This window comes from Scomber scombrus, chromosome 8 (assembly GCF_963691925.1).
Source record: "Scomber scombrus chromosome 8, fScoSco1.1, whole genome shotgun sequence".
NCBI classification, from domain to species: Eukaryota; Metazoa; Chordata; class Actinopteri; order Scombriformes; family Scombridae; genus Scomber; species Scomber scombrus.
Genome location: NC_084977.1, coordinates 29,414,259 through 29,429,948, shown reverse-complemented (window position 1 = coordinate 29,429,948; position 15,690 = coordinate 29,414,259). Strand labels below are relative to the sequence as shown.

The 15,690-nt window shown below is 39.3% G+C and overlaps 1 protein-coding gene across 1 annotated transcript in view; it reads right to left on the bottom strand.

Moving 5' to 3' along the window:
- The window catches only part of gmds (GDP-mannose 4,6-dehydratase), a 207,151-nt gene that overhangs the window by 31,025 nt on the left and 160,436 nt on the right, over nt 1-15,690 (bottom strand). Inside the window, exons 8-9 of the mRNA XM_062424449.1 lie at nt 14,422-14,540; nt 12,272-12,368 (exon numbers count right to left, since the gene is read on the bottom strand). Of these exons, the coding sequence (XP_062280433.1) occupies nt 12,272-12,368; nt 14,422-14,540 (216 nt within the window). The remainder of the gene's footprint in view (nt 1-12,271; nt 12,369-14,421; nt 14,541-15,690) is intronic.

Genomic DNA, 15,690 nt, shown 5'->3' with positions numbered 1-15,690 from the left:
AACCCTGAAGCCTGAGAAAAGAGAGGAAGGTCTCTGTAACTGCTAGAGTATATTAATGGCTATTGTTGTCCTCTTATTGCCAGGATAAGGCTGGTGATGATAGATATTTGTGTTATTATCAACACTAACCCAGAAAAAACTAAATATCTAATGCATTTTTAGTATCCACCTCTCTATACTCTAAACAAGGGGTGTCAAACATACGGCCCGTGGGCCAGAACCGGCCCACCAAGGGGTCTAAATTAAACTGTGAGGAGTCTACTTCATGTAAAATGCTGCTTCAGAGGTTTTTCCATCCTGACCATGAATACAATCTTCTAAAAAAACAATGCATACATATTGTGGTCATATTTAAAACATTCATATATTGAACATCAATCAGCAGCTTCTGTGCAAAATAATCTGTAAAAAGACTGAGACATTGTTGAAATCACACTTATTTTTCTTAAGATATCTCAGACTGTTCATCTGTTTTGTACATAGATAGTTTATAATAGTAAAGTTATATTTCATTATTATTTATTTACTTTTCTGGCCCACCTGAGGTCAAATCAGGCTGTATGTGACCCTTGAACTAGAAGAGTTTGACACCCCTGCTCTAGACTTTCTAAGTGAGTCATTCATAGTAACGACAAATCTTTAAAACTAGGTCACCAATACTTTCACTTTGTCTAAAAAGGCAAATATAATGACCTTAAAGAGCTGGGCACTGTGGTTTCTAGCTAATGTTACTCAAATAGGAGTTAATTTAGCGTTACTTAGGGACCGTTTTCAGTCACGGATTTGGTGCTTGAGTGATTATTTACATGGTAATGATGTTATCTAGTGCAACAATGAGGCTCATTATTGTGATTTTAATAGTGTTTGGAAAACAACGCAGGTCTATGGCACACATGAATAAGTCATAAGTCATATCAGGCTTGGATTTACCCAAGATAATACTTAGGGATTAATCCATTGATTTGTTGGTTTTGGTCTTTTAATGGGATTTGTTCACAATAGCAAAAATATAGAATATTATCAGTTTTATGTTTTTAGTCACATATTTAGTTTACCTTACTTTATCTTTAATTTGTCCCTCTGTAATGTCTTCAGCTTGTAACTGGAACGAGTGCTCCTCTTAAAAAGATCATATTTCATATTCCCGCCACTATTGTGTCAACCCACCTTTTCTTAGTCATAGTGATGTGTAGCAATAAAAAAAACGGTCAAATGTTGTAGATGCATGCCGTTCCTCTGCCGCCTTGTTGTTCCAACCCTATTGAGCAACTAATTGCATAATTATACTGGCACAATGGAAAACATGAAGGGTTATTTTGAAAGAAAACAGAAAAGCACAAGACACAGAAAACGCTCTAAATGTCTGGTATCTTCTTTTATGAATACTATATGATGAAAATGAGTGTGTTATTTTGTCTAAAATGACTATATAGAGGTTTGAAAGTGAGCTCAGAAATGAATGAGGCTACCATAATATTGCCCAACTGCCAAACTAGCTACTAAATATATCATTAAGCTTTAAACTCTTGAACTCTGATTTTTTTTTTCCCCCTTTAAATTCCCTTCATAAGCGACCTGAAAAAAGAAAAAACTGTTATTTTCCACATTTTCTGACAACATCACATATATATTATGTCTACGCTTGTTGTTCTAACACCTCATTGAAACTGTATGATGCTTACACTGGATGAATTATTAAAACCACCCAGTTTTCAACATCAGCTGTTAATTTTCGAGCTGTCTTGTGACTTCATACACTTCTTGTCATCTTATTACACATTTTCCTACAGTTATGTCTCTGGAATACCCGAAGACCTTGACTAGGAATTAAAATAAAGTTACGTGTGTTTTAACAATGTCTGGCTGCTCAACATGTAACATTTGTCCCAGCTGAAACGGTTAAAAAAGGAAAAAAGCTTCTCTAACACACTTTGACAAAGGAGGGAAAAATAAATCTATAGACACTGCATTTATTGGTCTGTTGTGGTGTTTCTGAATACCTGGAAAAATATATTTAACTGCAGCTATACAAGTAAAGATTTAAAAAACAGAAACCTTGCCAACAATCTGAAATATATGTGCCGCATGTCAGATTTTTCGACATCTGTCCCTGAGAATGCAAAAAGCTTAAGCTTCTTCTGAGAGCTTTATATCATTGTGCGCTGACGTCCAGCAACCATATGAGGAGAAATCTACCATAGTACAGGAATCCATTAGAAAGGCACTTTAAGGCAGTCTATTTTTCTTCCCCCCCCGCCTCACAACATAATACATAAAACCTCATTATGCATGATTAAGGTCACATGATCAAATGATTCATTTTTTAATGTTTTTTTTAATCAGTACACAACTGCTCCTTTTTATTAGGGTCAACCTGTAACAAACGTTGGCCTGCGAGAGCTTGGCTGGCTGCACATTAAGTACACAACAGTTGAAAGTAATTAAAAACAATAGTATTTATCTAACTTTTTTGCATACAGGAGTTTTCTGTTGCATTGATTTAAACTACAGTCTCACAATGCTGTCATACTAACATCTGCCAACCAGACAATAGACTGTCATAAAACATTATTTTAAGGTAGTTATTTTCTTTAGCTTTAATAGCGGCAAGTAATGAGCAGAGACAATTCATAATGCAGCTTAAGATGTTTACAATGCTATTTTTGGCTCACATATTTCTGCTTTGTGTGTGTGTGTGTGTGTGTGTGTGTGTGTGTGATAATGTTACAGGGGCCATGCAGAGCGCTCACAGCAAGTGTTGGCAAGATGAGAAGGGGGGGAAAAAAAAACATGTTCATGTTATGCATGTTGTGCAGTTTCTTTTGTTTCAAAATTTAATCAAAGTGTATATAATCTACAACTATATCTGAATAAAACTGTGGCTTGTAACTTGAACTAGAACCAGACCAGCTACTTGCATTGTAATGTGGTTTCTGCAAAACGTCAGCGCTCAGGACATCAGTCAGTCTGTGTTCGCTTTAATAGCTCTAATTTCCCAATAATCAGCTGGTTGCAAACTAGTAGTCTACAGCAGGTGAAGCCCCCATGCTCACCACTGATTGACAAAAGAAAGGCCAGTCTGAGACACACGAGAACCCTTCTGAAGTAGTGAAGGCAGGTCGCAACACAGGAATGCATTCAACATCAAACTCCGATGATATCTAACTGTGTCAGAGTATCCAAGAGTGAAACTGTCCTTTATCTTCAATAAAGCTTGACAATGCAAATTATTATTTAGTACCAAGATCAATCAGGTGTGTCTTTTTTTTTTCACGTTGATGACCTCAACAGGTAGGTCGACTCTCCTTGCCAACAGTTATAAAAGGTTACCACAACACCCGTCGTATTTATTCTCCCGGATCACTAGAGCTATTGTCTGAGCTTCTCATCCAATGACGACAGGACCGGTGACGTACGATAATATGCAGCAGAGTGTGTTTCTGGTGAATGCGTTACGCACATCTCAAGGGCTGGAATGACAGCCATTTGAAGCAGAAGGAAGTTTAGATCTGAGACTTGCACACGTAGACGTGGACAGGCGGTTGACAGATACTGAGGTGTGGTGAGTGAAGAGGGCTATTTTTAGGGGTTGATGTGGGAGCTTTTGATTCTTACCTGCAGCCTGCATTGAAAAAAACAAGCAGGGCAACTGGTGTGTGTGTGTGTGTGTGTGTGTGTGTGTGTGTGTGTGTGTGTGTGTGTGTGTGTGTGTGTGTGTGTGTGTGTGTGTGTGTGTGAATCTCACATGTGAAAATGCAACTGTCATTTTCTTTCTGCTATGTGACGACTTTTGCTTTCACATTTTATTTATTGCTTATTCAAAGTGAAAGAATTTGAATTTTAGCGTTAGCAAAACAGCAGAGAACAACTGTAACTGCTGATAAATACTAATATAAATTCACTACTGACCGCCCGGCTGAAATATGCTTTGATGCAGCGGATACAGGACGTTGCACAGGTTAGGAGTGAAGATAAGAGCAGGATTTATTTGATCAGTGTCTTTCCTCTCTTTGCATGAACACAAAGATAAACTTTAACCATAGCGGCAAACCGTGTGTCTGTTTATGTGTGTGCAGCACACACTCAACACTCTGAGTCACACAGGCCCGTGCAGCAGCGGCAGTGGTATGTAGCTCTCCTGCTTTTTCGCACTTGCCGCACAAGAATAAACTTGCAAATTTAAAACAAAAGGATGATTAGTCATGTATTGAAAGTACATGACTGCACTGCAGGGAATGCTGGGACGTGACTCTGAACCCAGCCTGAAATACATGTGTGTGTCTCGATACATGGGAACATCGGATGGTGATTCCTCCACGTCAATCAAAACACACCACAGAGATAAATAGCCTGCCACTCATTCCACAATGAACCACAGTGCTGTCAGCGCGACAATCATGCATTGATATCATTGTGAAATTATTAGTTGATTAGATGACAGGCAGAAAATTAAACACAACAATTTTGACAATCCATAATTCTTTGCAGCCATTAATCAAGCTAAAATGACAATCGTTGATTCATTCCAGCTTCTCGAATTCTCAAAAGATTTACTACTTTTTCTCATTTGGGATTCTGGGAAGTTGTATTGTTGTAAGTAAGAATTTCTCACTATTTCCAGATACTTTTTGAAGTTTACAATTACTTAATAAAAAAAAAAAAAAAAAAGAGTAATTAATGGAAATAAAAGTATAAAAACAAATCTCTCTACATTGGAACAGAGATGCATCTGGCTTGCTTGCTTGCCTTATAGCTGCCAACACGCTAACAGTCGGAGATGGAAATCTCCCAAATCTGTCAATACATAAAGATGATGTTTAGATTTTAGAGATATGGGTAGCATGGAATAGTGACAGCTTCTAAGCACCACAATAGAAGTGAAAACATTTCATGCTGAGAGTTTGGTTTTACAACTATGAAATCCTTATTACAAATAATCTGCTCATGTGGTCTCGTTTATGAATTTGTCATCTGATTTCTGCACTATTTTGTTCATATTTCAATAAAAATGTATCAATAATAAATAAAATAAGAGGGGGAAAATGTGTTGCTGCTGATGCTGATGGATGATGTTTTGTATTGTGGTCTCTACAGCAGAGCGGCTGGGTGGCAGGTGAGAGAAGGGGCAAATGCTTGTCTGCTTTCTCTCTCTTTCTCTCAGGAGGATAATCTCACCTCGGAGGGCATTCCTGTGTACCCAACCAACGCTTGTATAGCATCACTGTGATTGAGACACTAACATAAGTGCAAAAGGGCAGAGAGGCCGAGAAGGTGTGCTGAGAATATGACAGTGGAGGAATTATGCGAACGAGGATGGGATGGAGCGAGAGATAAAGACAGATTGAGAGACAACTTCCCATTTATCACCACTCCTTCTCCTCTTCATGAGAGGCTGAACAAAAAGCGCAGAGCTGTCACCCAGCCCTCAGCAGTTTAGACCCTCCAGCGACACATGAACTTGGAAGTATGACAGCGGGGCTGCATCAGCACGGACACGCAGTTAAGCATGTACTCATACGCAGACACACACGCACGCACGCACGCACGCACACGCACACACACACACACACTAACTCAACTAAATGCAAGCACACACTCATGCACAGACACATACACACATTAACAATCAATCCCTCCAATACGAACTGATACATATTGAGATCTGCAATAAGTTAAAATAAAAAGAAGTACAAAACCTGCATCTATGACCAATTGAATTAAACACATTGCAGCCTCTTCTGTCCATGGACATGCAATTTGACTTTTTAATCATAATTCAAACTGCTGTACTTGATATGTTATGTAAATAAGAGTCTTAAAAGTAAACTGCAGTCACATTTCAATGGAGTAAACATTTTCTGAAATAATAAAAAAAAGAGTATAAAGACAAAACCTGAAAATAATTTGATGAAATTGTTTTATAACATTATCAAATGGTGCCTTGTTCATGAAAAGAGTCCAACCTATTAGTACTGTAATGACTTCTTAATGGAACAATTCTAAAAATGTCTGACCTACTGTGCGTAGATATTTTTTAAACACCACAAACACGATGACAACCAGTTTACAGGAAGTCTCGGGAAGTATTACAGAGCCTGTGAAAATAGTTTCGGGTTGTCGAGTAATGACGTTATAATGATGTCATCAGGGTTGTCTCATCTCGTGTTTGGAGACATCGAATTTCAATGTGAAGCCAGCGTCACAAACTAGAGTTAGGGACATACAGCATGCAAGCAGGGAGTGTCTGAGAAAAAAAGACACAGTTAAGTTGCATTATGGGAAATGTAGGATTCAGAGTTTTTGGTGTTTTTTTTAATCTATATTAGAAACTAAAAGTCAGGATATCTCACTCTCTCTTTTTTTAATGATATGTCCAACTCCCCAAAATGTATGGAAGTGCAAAATATTCTAAATGTTTGTAATGTGAAACTGAAATGCTAGAAACCAAAACATTTTTTAATAAACTGTGGATAAGTGTTGCCATTTAGCAAGTTTAATGCCTAGCGTATCCCGTACTTGACTTCATATGTCGAAAATAACAACTCGCAAGTCTATTTCAAGGCAGAAAAACACAAGCACACACCCTTAGCACAAGCATACAGCACACAATTCATCCATTATACTGTATTAATCCACACACCTTCTTTTATTTGACCTGCGCTCTTCCCTGTCCTGTTGATTTTATGTGTGTGTAGCTCCACAGCTCATAAATCACGAGTGAAATAAAAAGAGCATCTGGAACACAGTGATCAGTTTCAGTCTTATATATCACTCCACAATTTCTAAACATAAGCATGAGACTCAAACACAGACATATCCGTGACAGACAGACAGATAGACATCACCTGGCATATATCACCCGGCAACAAAAACTAATCATAATCATTAGAGCATGATACAAAACGACACACCTTTGCTCAGACAGAGGACGCTCACCTGAGCCAAACCTCATCGCTGGCAACAAACCCACGAGCTGCCAAGTGTGATTGACAGCTCGGAGAAGTCAATACAATGGAAACAAACAGCAGCCATGACAGTTGGAGCAGTTTTTTTATACTTACATGTCGCTTTTATTCAAAACAACCCTGACAGGTTTGAACCACACAAAGCTTTTGTTTAGCAGTAAAACGCTGATAGCTTTATTCATTTATTTTTTTGCATCAGCGTGTTTCACACCCAATAAATATCTTCCATCATGACCACAGACAAACCCACCGTCACCTCTGCAGCCGCGGGGCATTGTAACCCAAATTAACAGACTACAGTGTGCAGATACACACACACACACACACACATAAAAAACAACAAACACACACAACATTTGCACCACACGTGAAGCACACCTGCACATTTAACCCCCCCCTCCCTGGTTGCTCCCTCCTGTCCCAAGGGCCGTGAGGATAAATGAGCTCGTGTCAGACACACACACTGACAGGGATAATGATGAATTACATATATATTAGCATTCAGCCTGAGGACACACTCCTCACACACATCTGCACACAGGCCCCACACGGATCTACATTTTCTTGCACTTAAACGGCTAACGCGACGCCGAAAAGTGTCTCAGTCAGCTGAATTCTTAACGTGCACACACACATACACACACACACACACTTGATGACAGGTATTTCCACTTGAGGTGAGCCACAGTGCTGAGCTGTGAGGCCGGTGTCAGTCACTTCCTGTCTGAAGGGGTCAGAGGTTAAACACTCCTCACTCTCTTTAAGCCCTACCAATAGAAATAAAGAGACAGTGATACAGAGCAGAAAAATGGCCTGTTGTAACTTAAGTCTTCCTCTCGTTATCCTGCGATCTTTACCCTCTGTTCCCCTCTGAACTACACGTGTCCTCAGTAACAGAAACTGCAGGTGATTCAACTTTATCTAGTGAAGAACTGTGAAACCATCAGGTAACTTTTTTAACTTATTAAGCCAGATGCAAACACAAACAAATACAACTAGAGAATTTATCAGCTGCAGTTTTGATAAATGATTCATCACTTTGCTGGTTCCTGGTTCTAAACTGTGAGGATTTACTGCTTTTCTTTGTTTAATATTACTGCAAATTATACATATTTGAGTTTTGGACGGACAAAAGCATCATTTAAAAGATTACACAATTAATATAATAATAATAAAAATATATATACATTCAATAAATGGAAACCATGGTCAAATAAAATTGCATTTAGGATTTTTTGAGCTTTCTGTTGAGTCATACTGTACAAGAATCTTGCTTTTTGGTCTTTCTGCATGTAAAGAAAATGATTATCACTGCAAATTGAATATCTTTGAGTGTTGGCAAAAGCCATCAGAAGATGTTGCCTAAAGCTTGCAGAACTTTTTATTTTTCAATTTTTTGGACATTTCAAAACTTAAACAATTAAATTATTATTATTAATAATAATAACAAAATATAAACTCAACACATGGAAATCACAGTCAAAGAAAATTGCAGGTCTGGAAACCCAGCTGTGTGTGTGTGTGTTAACTTTCTATTTCTCTTAAAATTGACCCATACAAACATCTTGCCATTTTTTGTCTTTCTGCATATAAAGTAGAAAGTCAACGCTCCAGCCACACTTGTAGTTTAAAACTTAATAACAGACCAACACATTTGTGTGTTAATAAAGTTCTCCTACACTACAAGTGTTGCTGGAGTGTTGATTTTCTTCTGATTTTTTTCCTTCTCCTTGCACTTTGGAAGTGGGTGAAGTTGTGCCAGAAGCCTCCACCCTGTTTTCTACTGCGTATAAACTACATAAAAACATTTCAGATCCAAGCCGAATGCACGAGCATGGCCGTATCACCATCTGTAATTGCAGGAAAGTCGAGATAATAACTGAAGCAGGTGGATGAGATCGCGGTTGCCCAAGTTTGGAGCTGGAAAATTGGTTGGGGCAGTAGGGCGGAGGCTTAACTAGAGCTTTCCTCCCTTCACTGTTAGGCACAAGACAGCAGAAACTGGAAAGATGCAGCAAAGCTTGACCTGTCAGACGATTGGTCAAATGGTGAAAACGTCTGCTTCCTATCTGCAAAGTCAATCCATATATAGATTATCAGTCAGTTTGGACACACCTTCCTATTCCCTCGAATGAGAAAATGTGTCCAAACTCTTGCCAGGGTAAGATATATGTGGCTCAAGAAAGATAAGACAACTGAATCTTTCTTTCCTGTTTACAAATCTGATCTGCCTTTAAACAAAAAAGTGCAATTTGGGTCAGCTAAAGTAAACCAGGCACACGTAAACAGAAACACAGCTTTGAGGAAAAAAAAAAAAAAAAAACCTGCTTCAAACTCCATCCATCACTTTTTAACCGATTCCCTGCAGGAACAACTTAATCCTTAAGCTTCTTTCAACAGCTTGCCTCATCGTGAAGCCTTTACACTCATGTAGCTTGACAAGCGATCATCCATCTGCGGTAGCGACGGTGTTATTTTGACAAAAAAGGACGTATGGTAGTACTTGTTTGCAAATGTTTCCTTTGCTGCTTAAAAGTTCAGAAGCAGCAAAGGTTTATAAGAAGGTGACGATAAGTCTTAGAAAAAAGGCAAATGTGGAACTGATTTCATGAAACGTATGTGGAGCCAAAAACCATGCATCATGCCTGTGTGCTGTAAAGGCTGAACACCTTTAAAATGTAATGTGATGCAAAACGTCTGCCAATAAATAACGCTGCTGCACTTTTTCGGATTTTTGTTGACACTAAAAAGAATACAGTGATCAAATACTCAGACGTGTTTTAAGACTCTGTTTGGAACAATGATTCATGTCAAAAAAGGTCAATTACATAGTTAAAATTCTTGAAACTACATCAACTCGTTCTCCTTCCTTAAAAAAAAAAAAAATCCAGAATCAGTGAATACCCCCCTCAGGCCACAGCAGTGAGAGGAAAGTTTAACAACTGGATCACATCTGGCTCCAGACTAGATGTGAGGTGATAAATACCTGCTCACAGATACGTATCTTTATCTCCTTTCGAGGTGAGTTCCTCCTTTCCACTCTTTCAGCAGATGATGGAGAAAATCCTTCAGAATGAGGCTCAATCATCCGAGAGAAGTAACATCAAGCAAAACACATTTTTGAGTGGAAGGGGATTTTAAGGTGCTAAAAGAAAGAAATCATTCTTCAGGCACTTTTAAATTGGAGCAAGGAAAAAAAAAAGGTGCCTTTATTTAGTCAGGCGTATTTAAATGCTTCATTAAGGCGGAAATAATCCAAGACTACTTTAGTTGTTTGAGCACTGACTGGTTTGTTTTGAGGCTGTTTGTAGTGTTAGTGCTGCACTGGAAGGTGTTTCTTTATTTTGTCCACCTCACTTATTGCAGGGCTAAAAGATTAGAAACTCTTTGCAATGCAATTCAATACGCTGTCATAACTCTAGCAGCCTCCAAAATCAATACCTCAGTGGAAACCTGCAGGGCGTTTATTATTTTTAAAGGGCTTTTGTATTGGATTGAATGACAATATAAAGGGGTTTCTAGTTCTCTGGTCCCTTAATTGATAAATTATCGTGCAGATTGGATATTTGGCATCGGCAACAAATCTTCGAGGAAACTATTTTGTGTTGTTTTGGCAGGATAACGAAACAATCTGTTGAAATCTGTAAGTGGATATTTAGTTGCACTCTATCAAAAGTTCAACAAGTTTCAGCTTTATTGATCGATTGTGTTGTACGATAGGGTTTATTGTGTGTGTGTGTGTGTGTGTATTGCATTCCTTCCTTGTTACACGTCAACGCATTAGGAAAGCATCAGCACTCCAAGGTATGCTTGTTTGTTGATGTATGACTCAAGCGCTTGTGAAAGACACCTAACTGTTTCTTTGTGGTTGACTTGACCCTGATTCTGGAGTCGTTTTCAGCGCAGATTCGGGGTTAGGACCATGAATGAACGAGGCGACATCCGCACAGAAGAATACAGGTCCAGGTGTCTGACCGGTGGCTCCATCTCCTCAGCAGTCAGTCAGCGGGGCCTCCTTGCTTAATCCTCCGCCATCACTCAACTGGATCTCAGCTCTAATCTTGCCATGGCCGATCCTCAGCAAAAGGGGCGCTCCTGGCTTTAAACCGAGAAACCTGAAAGCTAATCTCGGGCCACAACACCCTTGGGTAACCCTACACCGTCCCCGAGGAGCAGCCACAATACCCCCGAGGCCACAGCGATGAGAGAAAGACCTCCCCAAATGTCACTGGCACTCCACACCAAGAAAAGAGAGATGGAGGGATAATCTGCTGGCTCATATCTTCAGTTGGATGCTCACAGCTGTTATGAACACAGGATTTGTTGTTCGTAACACAAGCTGATGAAAAAAAACGATCCAACAGACGCCTCGGCTGTGAAATAAAACAAGGTTCAAGGTTCCTGGATACGAGCACCCCCATTCAGCACCAACAGGCAGGATGCAGCCTACATTACTCTCGGAGAAGCGGTGAGCATTGTTTCCAGCTGTTTACTTGCTTACAATAAAGCAAGACCAAGCTGTCAACTGGACGCGTTAACGGCTGATGAGTGTACGGTTCCAGACACAATGACCGGTAATCAGATACATGCAGCGAAAACATGTTACATTCATGTTAAGGTTAGGCTTGTAGAGCAGGAAATATGTGCTGTGAATTGTGTGGAACAATATGAATCATATATTATTGTGGTTTATTTATTCTGAGGTAGTAACGGCATTTTTTTAAATATCGTCTATCTGGGCACAAAGCAAGAAATCTAAAAGTCCAACAATGTAAATTTAAAAAAAAATAAGGTCAATGATGTCATGTAATTATGCATGGTATCATTAGATAATTTTAAATATTCTAATAACACATTTTTTTACCTGTGAGCTCTCAAGCTGACAAACCTTCAGTCTTACGTGCAATACTATTTATTTTAGCTTTTTTTTTACACCATTTAAAAAACTATTTATTTCCCCTTGTGTGATTGTTTATATTGTCTGTCCTATTGTTTGTTTATTATTGACTACTGAGCACTTATTTCAGACATAGCACTCCCAATCTCATTGTATATTATTGTGCAATAACAATAAAAAGGCTTTCTATTTCTACCCTATTTCTAATATTGTCCCATTGACATAATTTAAAGGCCTTAAATGTGTAATCCTGACCACACTCCACCCAATTACTCCCACTTAACTCACACCCACTTACTTCCAGGATGGCAGCGTGCGGCACCACATCCTCCAGGCCTGTGTGTGATGTAAACATATAATAAACAGCACACACACACACACTCACATATACACATATAGGCAGACTCACCACTTCAGTAGGGCGGAAGTATTTGGCGTCCACCTTCACATGTATCACCCCGGTCTCCTGGCAACGGCCAACCTCCTTCTCATCCTTTCCCTCCCACCTGGAAAGACATTTTTTTTTTTTTTTTTTTTTAGCAGGGAGGAGCATTTTTTCCTCACAGCTGCTGGGAGGTTTGATCATTCTCTCTTTCTTTCTAGTGCAGCTTGTTTCTTTAACATCTGCAGACAAAACATGTCACCTGTCTTTTTTTTTTCTGAAGTCAACACTACACAACCACACACACACACACAGTCATGTTTTCCGCTACTTCAGAGGACACTACACTGATTTACATTAATTTCCTGAAGACTTATCCTAACCTTAACATAACCTAACCTAACTTTAAACCAAGTCTTCACCCCAAAATTAATGATTTACATGAAGGGGATTAGCTTTTTGTCCCCATAAGGGAGGCGAATCCCCATAATAATGACTGTTTAAATAGATTTATGTCCCCACAACATGGGGAAAACGTGGACCACACACACACACATACACACACTCCTTCACCAACATGTCAGTGTCTTCCAGGACACACGAGGGAGGTGAATGAGAGGTGAGATAGAGGAGGGGGGGTGGCAGGAGGGGGGTTGACTTCTAGCACTGAACAAGAGACAGAAGCTTTTATAATGAGTTTCCAAAATATATGCGCCTTTTCACACATGGAATCCGTAACATCGATCATTACATGACAGGTAAAGACGGACTTGTAATGCTCACATAATATAATTGCCACTGCTGGAGATCATCGGTGCAGTAATATCAGTTCTCTTAAAGGCAGCATTAGTTTTAAAACTTACTTGCTTGTTCATTACTGTTTAATTATACGATGTGGTGATAGCTGTCAATGACTCTCACTGCTGATTTGTAGATCCTTTGATACACTCTGTCTTTTTACAATGCATTAGTCAGAAAGCCCGTTTAATACAGCTCATCGTGATGAACTGTTGTAAAACTGAGTGGTTTAAAGGAAATACATCCCCTCAGGCTATTCAACTCATGAATACCAAACTTCTGGCACTTTTAGATACAGTAAAGCACCAAAAGTGATGGTTGTCTTTCTAGTTATTGGTGGTTTTGTGTATTTTTAATATGTTTAGGTATTTAACCTCAGAATTGCAGGCTTGCATAAATATTGCCACGTCTGTCCTCTGAGCTCACCAGTACTGACACTCTGTACTTAAGTAGAAGTGCAGATTGAACTCCTTTACTCAAGTAAAAGTAAGAAAGTACAGGCTCTGAAATGTACTTAGGGACAGAAGAAAAATGAGTGTTTTCAATGAGTCAATGATACACAAAAACTCTCCTGATAACTCAACAAAATGAAAAAAGTTGAGTTAAAAAAGATAGTTTTCCTCTTTTGTTAAATCACTGGACACAGTCTAGTTTTGCTGCAAGCCAAATTTCAGACAGATTATATATGAATAAATATATAATATATAATTATTAGGGCTGTAAGAGTTAACACGTTAATCGGATGTGAGTAAGTCATCGCTCCTCACTGACTCACTGACTGACTGCTGTTATAATCAACCTCTGTAAACTGTGCACAGTGCTCAGCATGTGTTCATATAGTAGGCGTCTTCCTGCTGCTGTCATATTCCTGCACTGTCGGCACATTGTCGGACTTTCCAGAATCCCAAGTACAGATACCTCACTATGTTTGGTAACCCGACTCAAATAGGTCAGAAAATCATACCACATGAAGTTGTGACTGTCAGTTGAACTTGTTTTCTTGGCAACTGACCATCAAAGATCAAAGCTGAAATGTATCTGGCCTTGGCTGATGAGCCCATCGCTTTAAAGCAATACAATCCTCCATAACATTGTATTTATAGGCTCATCTGCTGTAAGAGGATGGTTTCTACAACTGTAAATTGACTGATCTGAAAAATATTGTTTTATTACGCAGATTTTAACAAATGATAATTAAGAGACATTCAGAACAGTTTTCTATAGAAGACTGAACAAGACGCACATGTAATATATCTCTGAGTATTAAGAACGACTTCTCAATTTTCCTTCAAACAAGATACCGAAATGTAAAACTGACATGTAAATGCATGTTTGAAGTGTGTGCGTGTGTGTGTGTGTGTGTGTGTTTGAGCACTCACACAATGCTCTTCCCCACATGTTTGAAGGCCTTCTCCACAAACTCCCTCACGCTGTGCACCTCCCCCGTCGCTATGACGAAATCCTCTGGCTCCTCCTGTTGCAGCATGAGCCACATAGCCTGAAAGAGACAGAGATAGAGACAGAGACAGAGAGGTTAAACCACTGAGAGATCATAAAGACAGTTCGACGCTCCACACTGGACCCTGCCCAACTCGATCCTGACAGACAGGAAGTGAACCTGCGACCTTTGAGCGGGGCATTCGCCCGTACCTCTGTCCTGACGTCACCGCGGGGGCTCATGGGACGCATACCGTGGGAAAGGAGGACAGAGCACTCCCACAGGCCTACTGTGCTGCTGGCACACATGAAAACACACGTGGCCATGAATGCACACGCACGAAACAGATTTGAACACAACTGACATGGTCCAACAGCCTAAAACAACACCGTTAGACAGATGAAAAGTGAAAAGCAACGTTAAAGAGATGACAGATTTCCAGAAATAAAAGAAAAGCAGCCCTCCGTCCTGATTTGTGGACTATTTCTAAGTATATGGTGCAGGCAGCATTATTATTAGACTATATAACCCAGTGAAAGCTGGAGCAGCACTATATTAAACACCCAGCGAGGGCGTCTGTGCGTAGTTCCATAATATTTATGGTGAACCGGAGCCAGCGGGTCAGAGCTGCTGACCCCTGGCGCGTCCAGCCTGATTGGAAAAGACTCGGCGGGGACACAAAGACTCGCAGTCACACAGACAAATGCTTACTTCAGCACATGAATTGACAAATGAAATCAAAGAGGAAGGCAGAAAGAGAACGGCTGAAATGCCCACTTTAAACTTCTGGTCTATAAGTCAGGAAAGAAGAAAGCCATGTACGTATATATTTTAAGTGTTAATAAAGTTGGTTATAATTCAGAATTAATTTACGAATCCTGGTTATTTATTTCAGTTCATGTATATATTACTTATTCAGATTTCATGCATATTATTTGAGCAATAAAAACACTAAACATATCAAAAATTAAAAGGCTTTTTTTTTTTTTTTAGGTAGATTTGTGTTGCCATAAACTCTTCAATGTTTCCTTTCATTATTTCAACCAAGAGAAATTAACAATCATGCAAAATAACTCCTGTAAAGAGGGAAAACTCATTTATTTATGCTCCTTTCTACTCAGAGCTGCAGTGACGTCTGCAGTTGATCTCCTGTCAATGCAAACATGACACTGCAATTAACCTGGTGCAGAAAAAGTCACATTATTGAACG